The following is a 22817-nucleotide window of genomic DNA, read 5'->3' on the forward strand; positions in this document are numbered from 1 at the left end:
CCCTTTTTTTTCTTATCACAAACCATTATGGGTTTGTATCCAGAGATGAAATCGATGTGCTGAATTCTTTGCTTCAGTAGCCATTAGACTTCATCCGTGCTTAACCCTGCCATTAAATAGTGCTGCTTAAATTCATTTTTCTTTATTAAGATAATTAAAATAACGGTTTACAAATCCTCTGCTTGGACTTGCAGTTCGGTTGGGTGGTAGGCTGATGGGTTTACTGGGTAATGTTTTGAACCTCGCTATGTTCATAAAACCTTCCTGAATTTGCTGGTTACTGCATGCATCTGCTACACTGATGTTTCTATCCTGATCTTCCATACTGTTCTTCAACAGCTTTCTGGATGATCTTTTCAATTAGAGCACAGTCTTGAGATTTTATTTTCCGAAGAAGAATTATGTAACGTTTGTACTGAGTCATATTTGCCATCTGCTGATCCAACGACATAAATAATCCAAATTCCTTAAAAACTGCATTTTCCTGTGTCTGCTTCTAGTCTCAATATTCACAAACGTGCAGGTCTGTGCATGCACTCCTGCCTTACAATCAGCTCTTCACAGAACACTGGCATCTCTTCAGTGGTTCTTAGCAGCTGTGAGGAAGTTTTCCCATGCAGAGGATGCAGAGGATACACGTGAGAAGGTATTCATCAGGTGATACATGAGACTGAATAGAACATAAAAGACAAAGCTGAAATAGAAGGAAATTGTAGCTATTCCAACAAAGTACATCACAAAACTTACAAACAGAAGAAAGCAGGAGTACTCTTAGTTTATGGCTAGCCTTTTTGGAACTAGCTAATGAACTCAAATGGCTGGTAACAAGATACAGAACTTTCTGCTTCAGCTTCAAGTCAGTGTTTTCCACTGTGACTCTGCTGTTACCAAGGTCTTCAGCTGCAAATCGCAATTCATGTGGTTATACATGTATTTATTCGAAACTAAACTTTTCTGAAACACTTTTAGATCTCAGAATCACTCCTTAAGACTGAGATTTACATCAGGCTGCTTCAGTCAGAAAGGCCATAGTGACAGTGTCTGCACCTGGCTTTACGTCAGTGCTCGATTACGTGTCCTTACGACAACCCTGGAGAAGGCAGCATTTTGCATTCTGAAAATGCCAAACTGTGTAAAATACATTTTCCATTGTTTTGGTGCTGTGGACAACTACATTGGAAAAACAGGTCTCCAAGGTGAGATTTTTTTTCTCTTTATTCTTAAGAGATTTTTTATATTAGGTAAAAAAAGTACACTAAAATGGGCTTTCTCCATTGATTTGGGGGTACTCTAGCTCTGAAGTAATGAACACTCGCTCTGAAAATGTCACATTGAGATCCTGCCTACCCTAATGCCATTTTGCCGGTGCTGTGTGTGCAGTAAATGGGAGAATGCCACGAATCTCAGTGTGGCGACAGGGCAGGGTCTTATTTGCGTGTTGTACCTACTGAGCTCCCTGTATGAATTGTTATCAGGGCCGCGGGGCTGCAATAGGAGAGTACAGTATCAAGTGGCACATTAAACAAGGATGTGCACACGGGCAGGCGGGCATGGAATACAGTCAGCATAGCTTATAGGGGCTGTAAGCCGTAAGGATGAGTGATTCTGGTGCCGGGAAGGAATCGATCCATTCGAGGTTACACGTGTGAGCCCGTAACCTCCCCCGGAGCGCCAGAAAAAGGGCTAAGCGGCTCTGACACCGAACGGACGGAGCTGCGCTCTTTATCCTTTGCAACGCTGACAAGCTGCGATGCTGCGGCTGGATCCGCCTTAGCGGTCCCGTCTGCCTGATTCGCCAACAGCCCCACTTTGTGCCTCGCCTCAGCAGGGCCCGGATTTTCCTTTTTGTCGACACGGCACAGCGGGCTCCTCCATGTTCCGCCCGGGGTTACATTCCCGCTCGGAAGATCTCCCAACGCACCCACACCCGCGGTGCCGCCCCGCCTCAGCCCCCCCTCACATCCCGCTCCCCCCGCCCGCTCCTCTCCTCTCATCCCGCCTGCCCACCCTGTCCCTCCCTTCCCGTTCCGCAGCGCGAGGCGGCGCCACCTCCCCGCCGCTCCCCGGGGCCACCTTTGGCCGCGGGCTCCGCACCTGGCGGGGCCGAGGGGCAGACGGACGGGCAGCTCTCTCCGCACGCGCAGCCCCGCACCGCAGTGGAACGCGCGAAGGGCGAGCGGGGCGGAGCGGGGCGGCCGAGGGCTGGTGCGGGAGGAGGGGGCACGCGGCCCGGGCAGCCACTGAGCGCGCACCGGGCGCGTCTCCCCAGCAACGGGCCCGGCTCCCCGGGGCCGCGCCGCCTCCCCCGTTCCACCCTTCACTTCCCTTCCCTTCTTTTCCCTCGCCCGCGTGAGGGTCGCCGTCCACCCGCCCCGCCCCGCCCCGCTCCGCCCAGACACGGGCGCGGGGGCCGCCCGCTGCCCTCCGCCCCGCTCTCCAGGCCGAGGCTCGGGGTGCGCGGATGGGAGCCGGGGGGAGGCTCCTGCTCGGCCTGGCTCCCCCCCTCCTTCCACTCCACACTCCACCCAGCAATGATCCAGTGAAACTAGGAGGAGGTGATTCTCCTCCTCCCTCCCGCTGCTGCTCCCGCTGCTCCGGAGGGGACTGCAGGAATCCACGCTCCGCTCCCAGGCAGCGCGGCGGGGGGAGCGGGGGCCGCGCGGTCCCCGGCCATGGGCAAGGACCAGGAGCTGCTGGAGGCCGCCCGCACGGGGAATGTGGCTCTGGTGGAGAAACTCCTGTCTGGGAGGAAAGGAGGGATCCTGGGCAGTGGATCCGGAGCTATTCCCTTGTCCAGCTTGCTGAGGTAGGGGCACCATTCCCCGCCAGGCGCTGGGGCTTTCGCTGCTCTTCCTCACCATCACCATCGCCGCTCTCATTCTCATCCCCATCCCCGTATCCCTCATAGTAAGAATAAATGGTTCACTCTAGCCAAGTACCACCGTGCTTAAAGTCACAGGCAGGCATTTTATTTACACAGCGGTACAAAATCCTCGCCTTCAATGCGTCAGTCAGGCACTTGTGCCTTCTGTTGCTCGCTGCGGTTCAGAACTTGCATTTCGATTGCCGGGCTGAAATGCACGATAATCCCCTTTTGGTATTTCATCTCCAAACGACTACTCTCAGTCACGGGTGGAAGCGTTCATTGCAGAAGCGGGGATGCGTTGCATGTGGGGAATGCTGCGTGGAACGCTGCCGCGTCGCCCCACACCCTCACCACAGTTGCTCCCTCACTTGCTGAAGAAATTAGGCATGCCATAGTAATGAGCCTACAACACAAAGAAAGGAACCTTCTCTCTGTCGAGGCAGACAGGCGTGAAACTTACGGAGCAGGTTAGGTAACAGCAGGGTTAGTTTCGAGGTACCTCGATAGAGTGGAGTGAAACTGGGTTACTGGCCGTGCTGGTGGAGGGACTTAACTTTAATCATCAGTCATGTCAAGGAGCCTATAGCACGGCTTCGGCGTGAAGTTTCATCATGCTCTTCATGAGAGCATTATCACACACAGGCATTCATGGCACTTGTCACTATTCATGGAGAAGGTCTGCAGCCTGCAGCCGTCAGCTGGTGTTTTGTACCACGCTGGCCATAGCAGGAAGGCAAAATGAGCTGAAGCACTGTGTACCTAGAAACTTGAATGAATTGTTAATTCTTTTATTTGTGAAAGAAAGAAAAGGCCTGGAGAAATGGAAATTGCTTGCATGAAAGCATGTTTTTCCTTGTATTGTCAGTATGTCCTCGTCACTATATTTATATTGTTTAAATATTCCCTATTACAGGAAATTTAGGTGAGCGTCCAAATTATAGTTGTGTGAATTCTATTGTAAGTCTTTGTATTTTGAAAATGGTTTTGGAGCTGTAAACAGCATCAGGGTAGTCATAGTTTACCAAAGTTCAGTGTTGCCCCAGTCCAACCACTCATTAAGCTGTTGTTTAATTACTCACCTGCTGACCACAATCAGAGCATGCCATGCAATTGTTTCTTGTGCTGTGCCTGAATGTGCAGTTTAGCAGGCGATATGTCAGATAATTGGTGGAATTTAAAATATAAGGCTTTGTGAAATGTGATGGCCATTTTTGGCAACAGCAGAAGGAAGTTCACTTCAGTACAATGATTAGCCATTTATCATCCAGTTCTACTGCACGATTTGTGTAGTGGCTTTCTTCAGGGCTAGCACCTGTGCTGTGTTCTTACACTGTTGCTTTCATGTTGTAGATCCAAAGTTCTGTATAACCAGAGGGAATGCATTTGCTTGCGTTTTTATCTTTTTATTAAACAAGTGTTTCACTTTGTGTACACAGAACCCATTAGCCATGTGTTTTGTATATACAAATGGGTTGTGGCAATTGTAGTTTGCCATTCAGAATGCAAGCTTTTCACATTGTAAACTCAATTGTATTCTGTTTCTGGAAGAGCACTTCATTCTACTTATTTTTAAGCTAAAACATGCATTGTTTTACTTATGCTGTTTCTTACTAGTTGTGTAAGGGATATTTATGGCTTTTGTAAGCATAAAATATCTAGAGTAAGTATTTAGCATTCAGCTGCTAAAATATTTCTGATTTTGAAGAAGTTATTTCAATACATTTAAGAAGAAGTCAATAATAGTTTGATGCATAAACATTTCACAATATAACACGCTATTGAACATAAAGCTTTTTAGAGGGAATATTAATAATTGCATTAATTTATTAATTTCTCCAGGAATGCTCAAAGTAGCTACTAACTAGCTATAGAACATATTTTCAAGCAAAAATTAAATGTGATAGGTATTTTAACATATCCTTTTTTTTTTTTCCCCCTTTTTGGAGATGTTATATGATGTAGTTCATGCCAGTAATTATGGATTAGGTCCAGAATAACATGCAATGTTAAGACAAAAATGTAGGATTGTATCTTGGTAGAGAACTCCTGGAAACAATAGAAGATACAGAAAGGGAGTCATACTAACTTTCTGGTCTGATTTAGGAGAACAACACTTAACTGAAAATTGAAAAGTTTTGAGGAGCTGTATATAAAATTTTGAGGGTAGGGGGATCTGAAGATTCTTAATGGAAAACAACTTGCAGTAGCTTTCTTAATAACCATGCTACTGTTTTTCCATTTTGTTACACTGAAAAGTGCTTATGCAGAAGTGCTTTTGAAATGTATCAGATAAAGTGATAGAAAAAAAATACAGGGACATACTTTTCTTCTTTTTATAGACTCCTTAGGAGTTATTTTGTTTGACAGAGTCTTCCAGTGTTTCATTGACTGTAATTGTTCCTTTCCTAAAATGGTGCCCCTGAAAGGCCCATGTTGCTGTTTCTCCTTTTGGCAGTGCTGTTTCTAGCGCTGGACTGGGAGTGTTCAAGTCCTTCAGCATCCATGTGGACCAATACTGTGGGACTTCCCTTCAACTTTCTTCTAAGGATAAAACTCAGTTTATGTGGCTGAACCTTCCATGGCATGGTGCCTTTGTGGAAATTTGCTTTGCAGTAATTATGTACCTTATGAATGAAATCTAATATTCATGAATCAACAAATGCGGATTGATTGTTATCTGAACTGAGGAACAAGCTATCCAAATTCTCATCTTCTATTTACATTTTTATAACTTTTTTTTCTCTTTTCCTGACTCTTAGCAAATTTTATGGCACTTGGGGGAAAAATAGGGGAAGCCTTTTAATGGTTTTTTATGGCTGAATATATTCATTGATGTTAACTGCGTAGTAAATTATCTTACTTTAAAGGGCTGACTTCTAACTTAAAAGTCATCATACTGAATTATGGCAGTAGTTCAGGAAAACAACACTGTCCAGCAAGGCTATTTAAGCACACACAAGTAAATGAATGAATTCCTGTGTGGACTTGAGCGCATGTTTAAAACAGAATACTTGCAAAATGCGTAAGAATAGTATATGCTTAATTAAGAGGTCATACGCACTCAGATACCTATAATGGATAGTATGTAAGACTTAATGCTCTAATTAATTTGTCTGAAGGAATGACAGCAGATCAGTGATGTTTGACTGTGCAGACCGTGTAACTGCCTTCAGTTCAGGAGATGTGCTGGAAGGCCCCTTACCTTAACATAGAATCATGGAATCGCAGGAGTTGGAAGGGACCTCAAGAGATCATTGAGTCCAACCCCTGCTAAAGCAGGTGCCCTGCAATGGTTTGTACAGGCAGGCATCCAGGCATGTCTTGCAAATCTCTACAGAAGAAGACTCCTCTACCACATCTCTGGGCAACCTGTGCCAGTGCTTCCTCACCCTTATAAATAAGTTCTTCCACATGTTACTGTGGAACTTCCTGTGTTCAAGTTTTAGGCCATTGCTCCTTATCCTGCTGCTACACTCCACTGAAAAGAGCCTGGCCACATCCATTTGCCTTTCACCACCCTATAGACTTTCATACTTTATAATGTTATAACACCCTATAACTTTCATACTTTCTGGAATGCAAAGACTGTATAGCGAGGGTGAATTGTTCATATGCAGAAGTTGACAAAAAGCATTGCAGTATATTGGAGCGAGTAAAATTTTCAGGAAACACTTCTCATAGAGTAACTTAATTGCTTAATCCATAGCTGATTAGTTGATAAAGCCTAGGTATTTAGTTGCATTTTACATAGTTTCTGAATCATCTATGTGAACTGAGAGACTTGACAAAGATCCAGATCCTCTGGAGATCCAGCTGGATTCCAGGTGGGATAGACGAGGACATCTAAGGTGTGTTACACACGAATGCGTAGGCTGCAGCTGGCAACCCAGCTCAGTAGTCCAGGCCTGGGATTTGTTCTTTAACTATGAAAAAATGATATTTTGAGACACCTCAGAACCCATTCCGAGTTAGGAGGCCAAAGTGCAAGGGAATTTTCTGTTTCTTCTGAGATTCTTCTTCCTGGGAATGTCATGCATTAGTGTATTAACTATGTTTCACGTTCTTTTTTTCAGAATAGAAGAGCTTTTAGGGCTGTAACAGAGGAGAATTTTCACTAATTTTTAAATTATTTCACTGTTTTTTATATCGCTATCACAGTATGAACATGAAAACTTGAGAGTGAAATCCCACAGTCCTTCTAACTGAATATCTCACTCAGTTCCTGTATCCCAAGCCCTTAACAGCACAGTAAATTACTTACCACACGAAATAAAACGTGTAAAGCGTTTCTAATAAAACCAGCATTTTTTTCTGTATATTAGTTTGATTATCTGCATACACATAACAGTTGTATTGACCAACCTATTTTTCATTATTGGGCAGAGATAGGCGTAATTTCCTTCAAAGTGTTTTGGTAAAAATAACTTTATAGGTTTTCATAAATCTCTAAGCCCTTGTGTCATTTTGCAGCATGCAGTCACATACAACCTTTTCTGCCTTACTGGTACGTTATAGCCTAAAGAAAAAAATGGGTAGTTCTTGATTAAATGCTAATCTTTAGCGTTTTTAAACTCACTATTGTAAAGAAACATTGGATTTTTAGCAAGACTGAGGCGTAGAATATGAATTACTATGTGAATTGGCACAGAGTTGTTGGGAAGGGTGAGTTGGCCCCTTTTTGCTCTTTGTTGGCTCTTGCCATTACACAGCATGGGTGGGTGGAGCAGCCTGCATGGAGCTGTTTTTTCCCCTTCTCCACTTGGCAAGCTGTGGCAGGGAATGGCTCCCTTCTTTGCTTGTCCTTAGTGCAGCTACGCCATGTATATGCCTGGCCCAGGATATTTCTTCTCTCAAGTATAAGAAACCCAGCAAGCAGATTGTCAGTCTGCAAGCCGCAATCTGTTTCCTCATCTGTTTCTCCGAGCAGTGTCTTGCTCGCAGCAAAGCCATAGTTTAGCCTGATGGCCTTGGTGCATGTTGAGAACGCACGGATCAACTTCTATCCTTATGCAGAGCCCTGTGATTTGTTCAAGTTCCTGTGACAAATCAGATCACACTTAAAAACTGCTTGTAGAGCAGAAAGTGTTTAAAAAATAAAATATTTGACAAAGCTTTGGTTAAAATATTAACAAAGATGGTTCCCCTCCCCCTCCCACACACATTTTAAGTTATGTAAATGGATCATCTTATCAACAAAAATGAAGGCACTATTCTGCTCTTGTTTACAAATATCATTGTCTGAAGGAAGAGAAAAAAAAGCTTTGGTTTATGAAGGAATTATATTACATAGAGATTTCAGTAGCAGGTTTCTAAGCTTACATAGTTTAGTTTTAGTCTCACTTCTGTGTTAGAAGATATTTAATCCAGATAATCAGTGCCGATAACAAAGTGGTAAGCATTTGTTACCTGTATGTCAATGGGGCATTCATTTGTTCTGTGTTGTATGTCTAATTTTAGTTACACTTCTTTTAATTAATATCTAGAGGTGTGTTTGTACCAGTGTTCCAAGCGGAGACCAACATGCCCAGATTTCCTTATTACCTTTTCTATCCTGAGTAGGATATTAAGTCTTTTTGGAACATATTTCATTTTTCTTCCTTTTGGCGTTCAGTATGAAATATGAATTAATGACCATTGCAATGCTTAGGATATGGTGCTTAGTATTATGAGAGTGATTGCTGCGTTGATTCTGCATGTTTGTCAAATGTATGGGCTTCTGCTAAACCTTCATTTTGTTATTTTCCACCTTTTTTAGATTTATTTTTATTCTTATTTCTGATAAAAATGCTTTCAATCAGAATTTAGACTAACTTATATCTACAAGGTTCCTTTAATTTTCTTCACAAGTTTGAAATATTCACCATATGTAAGGTAGCAATATGGACAGTTTTTAGGACATCTGGTAGAAATCTCATTGTTAAGACAAAGCAATTCATGGTTTCTGTAATTAATCTTGCCTAGGAACTCAACATGACCCTGGATTCACAGCTCTGCAGTTAGTGTCTGTTCATAAACTCCTCACTTCTTAATCCACATTTTATTTCCTGAGTATTGTTCAAGTTTCCATTCCACTAATATTCTGAAGTCTGTTAGACCAAATATCAAAAATGAACAGCAACAACTGCAGAGCTAATATGAAATCTACCATGGTCATATTACATGCCAATGGAGAGAATCGGGGTATGGGATGTGGTACTGCTAGGAAAACTGCTGGAGTTGCTGATGGAACTGGGGAGTACTAATAAGAGAACTTTCACAAGCAGTTTCAGGAGAAGTTAAGGAAGAAAAAAATAAAGGAAAGCTGAAGCATCTGTAAATTGAAAGAACTCTTTAGAAAATGGTTAATTTCTAATTCTGTAGTAGACCATAAAAATGCATTTTGACCTCCGTCTTGTTTTTCCTTCCAGTTGTTTGGTAGTTCAATAGATTTAATGCTGCATTATACATTTTTGAAGCTGATATGGCATTGCTGGTTTTAAGAGTTAGTGTGTTAGAACTAAGAGGGAAAATAAAATAGAACAATGAAGAATGGTGTATTCTGAAAGGTCTTCTATCTTATGAATTGTCAGTGTTGGAAATGTGATGATGAGCAAAATACAGATGCTTTCAAGACAAGCATTTTCACAGTAAGCGCACCAGTGAGCAAGAACATATCAGCGTTTTTTAAATTCTGCAGGTAGATCCTGTTCTTTGTCTCAGTTTCAGTTCATATGGGTATTCATAGGTGAGCTATCAAGAAAATGCTTGTAGCTCTAGGCCATTTTTTATTGCCCTGACATGGACACTAGTTGAAGCAGCTAGTTGAAGCAGCCTATAAATTTACTTTAATTCATAGTACCAGTATATAATCCCTAAGAGACCATACTGTTCAGAGTGCAATTACACTCCCTTTCCTCCAGCAAGTTAAGTTTGCTGTCCTGGGGAATTGGTGTATACAAGAGTTCCACAGGTGGAGAATTCCATTCTGCCATGGGAGTTTTCTGCTGGCTACTTCTAATCAGACTACACATCGTAAACATTTTTATTATTTCAAGATAAAATATTTTTGTGTTACATACATAAGACATAATTAGTGGTATTAATTCCTGCCTACCGATATGATGTTTTCATGTATGTAGATCCTTTGGGGAAGCAGGAAATACATTTTGTTTGAACTTAATAGCCTTTCTATGAAGATTTTTATTACTTTTTAATTACTTTTTTTCCTGATTATAGTATTTTCAGTATGATCATTTTGCATTTTAAAAGTGATATAACTACTCTTCTGTACCGAAATTAATGTCTGTAATTTCTAATAATGTATATTTATCTATCATAATGAAGGTTCTGAGATCTTTATTTCCATTGGGTTGTGCTTCTATTAGAATTATTTTACAGTTTTCCATCTAAGGTACATACATTTTCTAAAGAAAGGAGAAATGCTAAAAATGATATTTTGAGTGCATTTTGGTTCTGGTTTAAAATATCTAGTGGTAGCTTTGTTTCTGTAGGTATTGATGTCTGCACTAAGTTCCTGTTAAAGCTGATGTAAATCTGGTTAATACAGTTATGGAGTATACAGAGTAATTCAGCTCACTCCAAATCTTATATGGAATGATTTTGTTTCCAGCAAGACCACATCCCTAATTTTAGTATAATAATAGGTAAAATATTTCAGTGAAGAACAGAAAAAGAACAATTTTAATAGAAGGTATACGTAGAATGTATATGTAGGTGACTATTTAATAGCTAAGTTAAACCAAAAATATTGGGTAGAATTTCTTTATTTTATAGTTGCTTTAGATTAATTCTGAAATAGGAGGCATTAGCTACCCTGTAGATGATCACCTGACCCGAAGGCAGAATCAAGTGCTGGACGGTTCAATTGGATATAAATAAGAAAAAAAACAACATAAAGCGTGTGTCCACTGTGAAGATGATAAAGCTAATGGGTGATCCTAGCGCTTCCTTCAGCTGTGAGGTTGAAGGGTGTAAAAAAAGTTGGGCTGAGTTCTTGGGGGTGTGTATTGACAGGACAGGAAGCATCAGGCAGCAGCTGCCACATAGAAAGTTCTATGCGGATAGTAGGAAAAGCTGGATTGGTGTGAGGATGGTCCAACCTGGGAAAAGTTGTTCGATGAGTTTTGTGGTATCGCTGTCCTTGGAAATATCCAGGCTCCTGGGCAATGGTATTTGGTTGGCCTTGCTGATAGAGAGGGGGTGGTCCTTGTGAGGCTTAATTTTTTCTGTGATGTCGTATTACAGCCATATGCAGTGTAATACACCACATACCAGGTCTAAAGTGTTACGGTTTGTTGACCTTAAATTACCCTTGCGCACTGTTAATACAAACCCTTTCCTTTACTTTTGGAATCTGAATTCTTGATGACAGTAAACCCAACAATGTTATTCCACTGTGTCAGCACCTTTAATTCTTTCAAGAATAGAAAACAGAATTTTCTCCTTGCACTGTTGAGAGGAGGGAACCTGAACTTGGAAAGTGGACTATTGGGAAGAATGAATGACCTCATTGGCTGCATTCATTGATGTGGTGGAAGAGTTTTGAGTCAATTACGTGTTCATTTACTATCTCTTCTGTAGTCTGGGACCTATTTAACTCTGCCTAAGCTTTTCGTGTTCAGCTTACTGCTTTATGCTTCAGCTGGACAATGTTTTTATGAATTTTTCCCCTCTGTCCCATTAGCCATTACAAAAGGTATTATTATTGTATTTAGCCTTTGAGTTTACACACTAATAACTTTTTTTCTCCTGTAGGTGATGGATGTGTGTTTTTTTTATTTTCCTAACCCTCAGATGACTGCTGAAATAAGTCTTAAGTTGAACATTGTGTGTAGTGTTACCAAATGAGAAGAGTCCAGTAAAGAGATGTCTTTTAGAGAAGGTAAAATGATTGGGAATATCTGCTGGAATAGCTGTTTTCTATCTTCAAATTGCCTGAATTTCAGATCTTTGAAATAACTTTCTAGTCAGTTTGTTACTGGTAGTTCTAAGAGTTTAAGATCTTCCGTACTTACTTGTTGACTTGTCTGGGTCATTGTTTACTATTTGTAGTTTTCACTAGGTAAGAGTAGTGAATCTGTGCATATAGATTATTTTTGCAGATTAAAACCCCAACATATTAGTATTTGCAGTTTGACTCCAGAATCTCCAGTAAGTCATTGATAAGGTTTCCTAAAAAACATAATTTACTCTTATTTTTAGTTATCAGTTTTCTCAAGTAATTATTTACCTACTTCCATATCCTCCTTGTCATCTGTGTAGCTAATTTCTCAGATTATGTTCATAAGTAATTTGCAATCACTCTGCTTCCTATTTTGCGCACATTTATTGCAGAGCAGTGTCTTGCATAACCAAGTGGTCTATGATTTGTCAGGGAACTTCTCACATAATGTGCTCAAGTAAATATTCACAGAACCAAATATATATACCAAATATATACCAAATGCAGAAATAAAACCTATGGTTTGTAGTATAGATATATGTTAGAAATCTGCTGTATATACCATCAGTCATTCTGTTACTTTTAAGTGAAAGAGGTTGGCTGAAGTTGTTGGGAATAGAGGTCTGTTAAGTTTTGCCAAGATGACACCATGTGGTGGCATTTCATGAGTTTTAGGCTGCTTCTTTAGAAAATTTGACATACCTGAAAGTATGTAGCAAATCAATCATTCTGAAGTTGCTAATGGTAAAAATAAGGTTGCCTGTGCAGTTTATATTTAACCCTCTGAATAATAATATTATGTATTTTTAATGACACAGTCACATATTCTTATTCCACAGGGTCCATACCTTAGTTGCAGCCAAGGACAGACAGTGCTCAGTGAATCAGTAGTTATTTGGTATTTTATATCCTTACTATTCAGTGTTTACCCCCGAGCCGTATGTACTGCACACTATTCAAGCCCTTCTGTAGAAAAACAATTATTAATTTTTCTCCTTGGTTTTCCAGTGTTGTCACTCTACTATTTGACTGCTTCACAACGTTAATGCATTGTTTCCACAGTATTTCTGAAACTGACATGTATATAGATGTTGAAATATTTATTAAATGTCTTGTCCCTGTATTTAATAGCTATAGCAGCTTTTTCTTCTGTGCATTTGTTCAGTTGGTCTTCGAAAAAAACGCGAATTTCTTGCATTCATAGTATCCCCCAGCAAGGGTTTCACATCTTAATAATTATGTGAAGAATGTCCCCTATAAGTTATGTGGAATTTCATTTATTGGAAAGGTATAAAGACAGATTCACATATTCACTGGTTTGTTTTTAGAGCACAGACATGGATAGATTCCGTTTCTGTGCAGTGTTAAACTGCTGTTCATGTTCTTTGCTATTTAATTCCAGTACACCTTTTAGTATCTTTGATTTACAAAAAGAAAACAGTTCTTATCAGTCTGTTACAGAGCCTCCAATCATCCCAAGACCAGCATTCTTTACACAAAGAAAAACAGTATGGAATAATGAAATTTTTAAAAGCATGACTCTATACACATGCATAAATGAGGTGAATTAACACCAGCACTTTCATCCTTGCCTTTACTACCTCAATAATTTTTAATACACATTGCTGTCTAATATATTTATCTGTTGACTATAGATTTAGACTGTCTTTGTGGTGATCAACAGAATGTATTGGATTTGAAGATTTCTTTATTGATTTATAAATATTACAACTCCTGATATATATTCCATATCTTTATGAAGAATTATGAGAGATCCAGGACCCTGAAGAATATTTCTTTTCATTTTGGCATATCTAAAAATGCACATTTGAAAGATTCCTGCTATATTGCCTGAAACAAGAAAGGTGAATTGAAGAAAATCAGTCTTTTAATTGTTGGAAGGAATTTGTGAAGATGGAAGTGAAATAACTGTGTATAGGATAGAAGTGGTTCTTCTAAGAACCACTAATAAGTGGTTCTAATAAGTTCTAATAGGTTCTAATAAGTGGAAACTTATTGAAGAGACAACAAAGTCATTCACCAGTAAGGTGGGAGGTGTATTATTTCCTTGCTTAACACCAGTTGATCATAATTAATAAATTACTTTTGAAATATCAGCTTTACAGTAGATAAAGTCCATCCTGATTACTGGTACTTAGCATGTTGATAAGAAAGAGTATTTAGATCCAGGTGCAGATTTTGAAGAAAATCCTGGAGAAACAATGAGATACTCATTGTGATAACCATTATTTGACCTCTTCTAAATACCAAAAAGCTGGGTATGGGGAGCAGGTTGAGATTTGGACATCACTTGAGTATAAGGGTGGTCTAATGAGATGGAGAAATGGGGTCATGAACAGTGCATAGGGACCCTCACAGGCTAAGATTCGCTTTTTTTCCAGTCATTATGTTTTAATCAGGTATGCCTATTTAATTAAAAAACAAACAAACAAACCAAACTTCTAGAAAGGCAAATTTAACTTGAAAAGTTGCAAGTATATACTAAAAGGACGATCACTTTAATGCCTTCTTCACCTCAAGATTTAAAGTGGCGAGTGTACAGTAGGCTTAAAGTCCCAGATGTTTAGCCAAGTGATCATTATGTATATATTTTACACCTGCTTTTACATTTAATAAGCCATGGCTTAATGAAGTGCCCCTAAAGAATATTAGTTTATTTTGGGATATTTTCTTCTCCTCTCCAAGAGAGCCGAGTGCCAAAATCATGAGATGGAAATGCGTTGCAGTTGGTTTAATGATACTGCAGTCTTTTGTTCTTTAAATTATATTTTATTTTTTAAATATACTAATACTGCTAAAATGGAGGCAGTCAGCTCAAGAAGGCCATTTAACTTTGCTCGTACTATAATTTTACCTTTCATTTAAATTTAAAAAATGTATCCTGCTGAAGTGACTAGTTAATTTGAGATTTCAAATTATTAATATATGGACAGTATAATTTATGCTGACATTTTAAAGCATGGAAAAGCATTTTCATATTTTTATAGATATTTCTTGTTACATCTAATGTAGTGTAAGATAATAGTTTAAAAAAATTAAGTTTTTGCTGAAGGATCTGGGAATCTGTATAAGTAAGGGGCTGTAAGCAAAGAACAAACAACTCCACCCACATTTACTCCCTCCCCCCCAGAAATACTCCAGAATACTTCTAATTCATTAACTTATAGGGGAAAATTGAAACATTTTCTAGTAATTCCTATATTTTTCCTTATTGAATGTGTCTCATACATACAGAAGAAGAATCTTTGGCTTGTATTACTCACTTACTCAAAGGGGATCATTGACTTCTGAAGTTAGTGTTTAGAAATAATTTTCCCTTGGTTGTGGGGATTTTGTTTGTTTGTTTGTTTTTTAAATACTGTTTCTCACACAGTAGTAGTTACTCCTCTTAAATGGGAACAAAATTGAGCCAGTTTTAAGATGTGGTCTGATTATAATGGCAATAACTGGTAGTCAAGGTGTTGATGAAGATTGACTAATATTTGTTGTTAGTTTGTAAAACAAACCTGGAGTTGACTGTAGTTACACAATCTTGTCACTCTTCTGACTAAACCTGAGGTGTATGAGAACTCAGAAACCAAGACCCTTAATAGCAGTTACACAAAATATCCTTGATACAGGAATTATGTTCTCCAAAATTATTTAAGAGTACAGATGAGAATGTCAGAAAAACAGTAACAGCAACAAAAATCTTGTGATGCAAACGCGTAAGTGCTTTTGCTTTTTTTTTTTATTTTTTTATTTTTTATTTTTTTAATTTTTTTTAGTCACCAGATGAACCATTTCAATATTTGCTTCTCATTTTCTTGCTTTAAAGGTCTACAGGCTGTAACAGTGTACAGACTCAGGAAATAAGTTTTGAGAAAAGCAAGTGAGGTTGCTGAGAAATGTTTGCTAAATAGCCAAGAAAGCATTCTCTCTGTGAGGCTACCTGCCTTAGCCATTAACCTCCAGGGAATAAATCAGCTAACTACCATAAATGACAAACAGTTGTTTTTCCTTCTTTCAGTAACAAAGTACTGTGTTCATTGTTGTTGTTTTTTTTTTTTTCCCGATTTCTTCCTTCCCCAATATTTGCCTCTCTTTCCTTTATCTTATTGTGATAACCAGCTCAGAAAAAAAAAAAAGTAAAGTGGAACAACTTAGAAGTTGAAAGTGAAGGATCCTGCAGTTCCCATCAAGGCCAGGGTGCCCAATATGAAAAGGAGTTAAGCTAACGCTTCGAGAGATTGGAGAAGACACTGAATTTGACAAAAGCATGGAAAAAGAACAGAATTCATTGGGAAGGCTGAAAGAACTGATGGTGCTTGGCAAAAGTGAGAAGATTTTGAAGATAGGATTGAGGCAGGGCAAAATCACTTGCTGGAGTGAGACATAAAGATCCACCTTCAGTACTTCCTGAAAGACTGATGAACACTATGAAGTGGCAAGTAAATGTAGTTATAATGACAAGAAAAGACAGAAGTGGTTGGATATTGTGGGGTTTTTGCCCAACAGACTTGTAGCTTGCACAAATGAATCTGCCAGGCTACTTGGAAAAGTGCCAAAGCCAAAACCACCATCTCTGAAAGAAGGCAGCGGGAAGGAGCTGAGTTCCTTTGTGGCATTTCTGTTTAAATGTGTTCTTGTGTAAAAAACAAAAAATGTATAACTCAAGGGAGCCAGACAGCAGGCCTCAGGATTACTCTTTAAAGGATGGAGCCAGAATGTCTAGACCTCTTTGGAAGGAAGTATAATGCTTCAGAGCTGATCTTAAATTCATAGTAGCTCAGTTTTCAGATCTCCTTTGAAAATATGGCTTTCTGAAATGCCACAAGATGTCACCATTTCTGGATGAGTTTCTAATTAACTCTAAAGAGGAATTAAGAACAAATATTCCAGGAGGTCATCTCATGGCACATGTCTTTCTCCGCGTTTCACTTGTCCTGTGAGATGCTGTGGCTTTTCAGTAGTACCAGCAACCACCATGCAACATGCATCATTACAGTCTCCTGGGATTCTTAAAAAAGTCCAGAACACAACTGAGATTCCTGGACTGGGAAAAAAAAAACAAACGGGTAAACCGGGAATTCATTGCATTCCTGAAAAGGATCTTCGTTTATATTTAGGTCTTTGGACAGAACGCAATCTGTGTATCATATTCATTCCAGAGAACCAGCTAATTGCAGTATCACACTTGTCAAGAATCAGAGGAGGCTCCTCCTTTAGAATACAGCAGATGCTACTTTCCAAAGCAGCTGGATTGACACTCACATAGGGAGTTGTCAAGAACCATTTAAACAGTGCAGATTTATTGGGACAGCAAAGGGGCTGTCCTGTCCCTGGTAGCATTGTTCAGTGCATTTTTCTACTCAAAACACAGTTTTAGTCACATACCCTAACATTCAGATCGTTACAGACAGATGTGCTATAGTTTTGATGATAGATCTCTTTCCTTCTGTAACTCTCTTAGGGTCCATTCTTGTGTACTTGAACAATAACATGAATGATAAAAATATTTGTTTTTCATTTCAAGTTGGTATTTAAAACTTTCATGGTGAATTTATGAAGAATTAGTTTCTTTCTGAAGTGTTTTCAATCTAGTTTTGGTATGCATCCTGCAAAGAGTTTTTAGCTAGACATGCAAATGTTGAAAAAAACTGTGAACAGATGCACTGAACTAAGATTAGTGATTTGAATTGTGCCTTGAGAATTGTTAAAAAAGGAAAAATGACCTGACTTTAACTTCTTGTCTGAAATACAAACTCTCTTTTAACTTGGTATTGTGCTACTGTGCTGAAGTTAGCCATGTTTAATAGAATATCTGGTTGTTTTTTTCCTTACCATATTGATTGCTTGGTGTTTGAGCAGTTTATTTTTGGACAGTAAGTGTGCGCTCTGAATAGCAATGATTATGTCCAAAGTTAAGTTTTCCATGCACCTCTTAAAACTGATTCTTAGGCTTATGCTGTTATATATCTTTAGCATAACAGCTCGTCGCTTGCACACCTAAGCATTATAGTTCACATTTCTGTCATATTTATGTTTTATTTTCTGACACATTTTTTCTTTTTTTTTTCTTTTTTTTTTTTTCACAGTAATATTTTGCTTATTTGTTTCTGGCCAACACTCTTAATCCAGCTTCCCTTAAAACTAATAGTTCTTTGTTTCAACAGCAATGTATTCAGTAACTAGATGCTGAATGTATTAATAATACTGTGTAACTGGGTATTACTGCTTCCATTTGTGCTAAATATTGCACAGATCAAATTATGGTAGTGCATTGATTGTTATTTTTTTTTTTTCATTTGAAACACTATCAGGTTGCATTTATGTGTTTCACTGTTAATCAATACTGAGCTAGCCTATCAGTTTCTCAGTTAAGAAAGGATTTTCCACTAAATCTTAAATATCTTCTGTAAATAATTACCTTTCTCACTTTATCATCACTTCTCTGTTTAGGGATGCTACTTAAATGCTACTGAGACAGGGTTTGGTATTCCCATCCTGCAGAAAATAATTCAAGCAGGAACAATCATAGTGAAGAATGATTAATTTGAGTGTTGTCTTGCCTATAGGAGAAATCTTTTCAAATCTGGAGAGGAGTGCAGCCACAGTTATGTAGCTGTGTGTCCATTTTGTGAATTTTTACTTCAGTGAAAAGAGCAAGTTCTTTTCCTTGGCGGTATGCATTCTTCAAATGATACAATGATGTGGAATCTGTCCTTACCACTCACCCACAACTTGTTTCAAGAAAATAGAAATGTCTCTTTATATGTCTTTGGGCTTGCATGAATGTATGACATAGCTATGAAGAGCAGCTAAGCCTACTGGAACAGGTACTACAATTAAATAGGGATTTTAAAATTTATTTTTTATTTTTTGTTAATAAGCCAGTTTTATTGGAGAATTACCATTTTTCCCCCACTGACCTGCACATGTTTTTATGATATTTATAGTGATCTCAGTTTCTCCACAAAGAGAAGAGAGTATCGAGAACAGTAGTGGAGACTCAAGTTCGAGTCTCTTATTTATTACTATTCCAAGATAGCTAACCACTGATTTACCCTGTCCACTCTTTTTCTCTGGTCCAAAGTCTATGTATAATTACATAAATATATTCAAAAAGTTTCAGAAATACTTAATGCATGTAAGATTTTTGTTTTTATTGTCAAGACACTTGCTTGGAAAACAGGACTCAGATGAAAGACAGCTTGAATGCTCCTATCATAATCCATCAGTCTTAAATTTTACATTCTGTTATTTCTTTTTCAAAGAAGTAGAAACACCCCCGCCTCATCCCCCAAAAAACACCAAAAGAAAATCAAAACAAAACCACACCAAAGCAAAAAACAGCAAACAAGAAGAAAAAAGTCCCAAAATTTCAGAATGAATCTTAGCTTTAGTTTCACATAAAACAGTGAAATTATCAAAAACTCAAAAAAGGCAAGTGAAACACCTTATAGGATAGAGAAAGGCAATACGTTAAAAACTGTTAGCACTGTTTGAAATGGACTTACAGTTTTCTTTTTTCTGGGGCACGGACTTCAAAGAAATACAGAATGAACTTCTCTAAGTATTGGGACTTTATAGACTTAATAAGAACTTCACAGTTACACCCTTGTCAATCTTAGATTTGGTTTGTTTAAACACCAAACAAAATGTAAACTGTCTCTTTCAGATAGATATTGTAAGTCCATGGTAAAGTTCCCTATTTGTGTAATAACTCATCATTTGATGTAATTCCTATTCATATATATGGCTTCTCACTAAACTTATTTTTGGGGAAAAATATTTACTAAATAAATAATCATAGAAATACTAAATAAATAATCATAGAAATATGATTTACAGCAGATAGGCCTCTCAAGTACCTGTCGTTTTCATTCTCTCTCTTACTCTGTCCCTATCCTCTACCCCAGGTGTGTTTCTCCATTCATCTCTCTTTTCATCCATACGTACATTTGAGACCCCACCCAAGTCTCTAACTCTTCCTCTCTCCCACTGTCCCTCCATTAATGTCTCTCTGCCTGCCTGGTTTCCTCTCTTTACTGGTTTGAATCATAAAGAGAATCACCTGAAACAAAATAATACAAGACAACAAATGAGGAAGCATTGTTTGTTGAGCTGGAAATAATTTGATGGAAGAATGTAGTGAGGAGTAGTAGAGAGAGATATGAAAAGAGAAATTGATGTATTTACTTAGAAAACAGATTGGTATTCCTCTTGAGGATGAGCCAATGACAAGTATGATCTAAATAGGCCAAAGTCATCCATAATCCCATCTAACATTGAAAAGAAAGAGAGTGAAGTAGAGGAAAAGGCATGTTTTATTTGGAGTATGGAAATATGCTCGTGATTTATTTTCTTTTCTAAACAGGGGTGACTAAGAAATAGCAAATATCCTAAAGAGTTTTTGGAATATTTGACTAATTAAGTTCATGAGGAAATAAAAACCTATGAAGTAATATCTGATAGGAACATGAAGTACCTCAAACATTTAAGAAAAGGGCTTAAGATCAGAATGTCTGATATATTTTCAGAGATAACGTAGATGACAAGTATAAGTGATAAGAAACAAATTGTGACTAGGGATTACTGACAGTAAAGAGAAAACAAGCTTTGGATTCACAGTCATTTGATTCACTCAAGTGATATTACTGGATTGTGTTGGATGGGTATCACATGATCAGAAATGGCTTTTTTTAATGTATTGTAAACAAAAGAACACTCAAGTACTTCAGATTTACAGTAGAGCAGCTTTGGAATAAGTGTGAAGAATAAGACTGTTTAAAGTACGAATTTTTTTAGAAAAGCAGGAAGAGTGGGGAAAAAACAGCGTCTGAGTGATTTAGCAGCTTATAACAAACATGGTGGAATTCTGTTAAACAGAAGTATGTGTAAGTATATTCTATTTAGAAGAGAAAGGAAGATAAGATAGAGAAGGGCACATCTTTCCGCTCCGTTTGTAAATTGTCTTGACAAAGAGATAATTCATGTTGGGGGCAAAAGAGCTGGTTAGTAAGGAAAAAGATAATCTGCACGTATTTCTGCATCCCATATCCTAAGCTTATCTGTTTTAGAAAATTTAGACATGGAACCGTAGAAGGTGAGATAACACATTTAATGCCTCTTAGAGCCAGAAGCACTAGGAAGCGTGGTGAATTAACACTCACCCATTTTATCTGTGGATGAGTTACCTGTTGGCAATGTCAGCAACCACAGCCAGCTAATAATCTGCATTTGGATCCCTATGGACAAAAGACAGCCTAAATCTTAGCACAAGCCTGGGTCTAACAGAGCTCATCAACTCAGATTCAGTGTCGTGAAAATGCAGCTAGAGTTCTTCCAGACCTTATCAGGCTTTGGAAGGTGGTTCGCTGAGGAGTAGTGATTGATCCAAACTACCTTTATATCTCTGTACTCATGGCTGTTTGCAGACTGTGTGCCCATGAACTATGGCACATGGACAGTATGGTGACTGTATGTTGTACATACCACTGGTGTTGGATGTTGCCACATGGTATCTTCAGATAAAAAGTTCTCCATTTTCAGAGCATAAGATGGATGGTGTTCACTCAGTAAGATGTTATTTAGTATTTAATTTCCTCATTGTTTTTGTGGGCCTATATCTTTAACGCATATTATGCAGATGTTTCTGTAAAAAGATTTATTTTCCTCACATGCTTCTCAGTAGAGTTTTGCAAACATTCTGCATGTATTTTCAAAACAACTCCATTTGATGACAGGGTATTATTACTCTGCTTTACAAACAGGAATGTGTAGCCCTGAGACATTAAGTTCTGCATTACCTGATAATTTTGGATATGTAATTCAGAACACCTTAAACGTTATTTCTGATTTTGCAGAGTATTTGTTGATGTATACCATTTAAAAGTGCAAAGCACAATTTCCTCTGACTGCCAGGGCAGCTGTAAATGGTTGATGCTTTTACAGTGGAAAAATTCAAGATATGAAGTTCTGCACCTTGAAAGTCACATGCTTAACAATCATTTTTTTTAAGTTAGATTTAAGAGATTTTCCTGCTGTTTGCAGTCCTCTAGATCATTCAGAATATACTTCCCTTTCTGTTTGACTTGATATTCAACATGTTCTGTTACTACACTGTCATGACCTACCTTCAAAGCAGGTGCATAAATGGGCTGAAGCAGGTTTACTGAGGGAAGTAAAAATAGCATGCAATTAATAGATCACAGGATCAAAGATAATGCATTCATAAACATGAGCTGAATTAGTATTGTAAAGTTGTATTTGTGCTCTTAACTTTCCACTGTGTAAGTTATGTATGAAGATTTTAGTGAAATAAAGGAGTTATTTGTTGTGATTTAACCTGGTAGGCAGCTAAATACCATGAGCCATTCGCTCAGTTTTGCTCTCCCAGATGGGTTGAAAGATGGAATTGGAAATGAAGAAGAGCTTGTGGGTTGAGATAAAAACCTACTACTAAGACAGAAGAGGAAAATGGAAACAAAAATGCAATGTATATATTTATATATTTATACATTTATACATTTATATATTTATATATTTATATCCACAATGCAATTATTTACTACCTGCCAGTCAACACCCAGCTGACAACTCAAGGCTTCACTATCACTGACTGATTCCCAGCAGCCTCTGAGCAGTGGCTGCCCCCTGGTCAACACACTATAGCTTTATGACTTTCTCCTGCCCCATGCCATCATGGCAGATGCTCTACCCTGCCAAGAGGCTCAGCCCAGCCCCAGGTGTGCCGCCGTCACTCAGCAACAACCAGAACATCAGTTTGCTATTAATGCTGTTGTGGCTGAAAACAGGACAATTCCATAACCAAGTAGTACAGAAGTAATTTGAGAAATTCTAAAATAATACTATTGAGTTCTCAGAAGATCATACATAAAAGCACATGAAAACTTGTGTGTTAAAACCCTGCTATTTTAAGAAAAAGAAATTCACAAAATGATATTCAGTACCATGAGACTTGCAAAGAAGAGTTTGGAACAGCAA

General features: G+C 38.5%; 1 protein-coding gene across 9 annotated transcripts in view; it reads left to right on the forward strand.

Moving 5' to 3' along the window:
- The first annotated feature begins 2395 nt into the window (after nucleotides 1–2395).
- The window catches only part of ANKS1B (ankyrin repeat and sterile alpha motif domain containing 1B), a 403660-nt gene continuing 383238 nt past the window's right edge, over nucleotides 2396–22817 (forward strand). For 2 of the 9 annotated variants that reach the window (XM_052667839.1, XM_052667852.1), the window contains exon 1: nucleotides 2410–2806. In XM_052667839.1, coding sequence (XP_052523799.1) covers nucleotides 2673–2806 — 134 coding nt within the window. In that variant the 5' untranslated portion in view covers nucleotides 2410–2672. Of the gene's footprint in view, nucleotides 2807–22817 lie in introns of all 9 variants that reach the window. The other 7 variants (XM_052667837.1, XM_052667841.1, XM_052667844.1 and 4 more) reach the window with 6 other exon arrangements.

This window comes from Tympanuchus pallidicinctus, unplaced genomic scaffold, assembly GCF_026119805.1.
Source record: "Tympanuchus pallidicinctus isolate F22 unplaced genomic scaffold, pur_lepc_1.0 scaffold8, whole genome shotgun sequence".
In the NCBI taxonomy this organism is placed as follows: domain Eukaryota; kingdom Metazoa; phylum Chordata; class Aves; order Galliformes; family Phasianidae; genus Tympanuchus; species Tympanuchus pallidicinctus.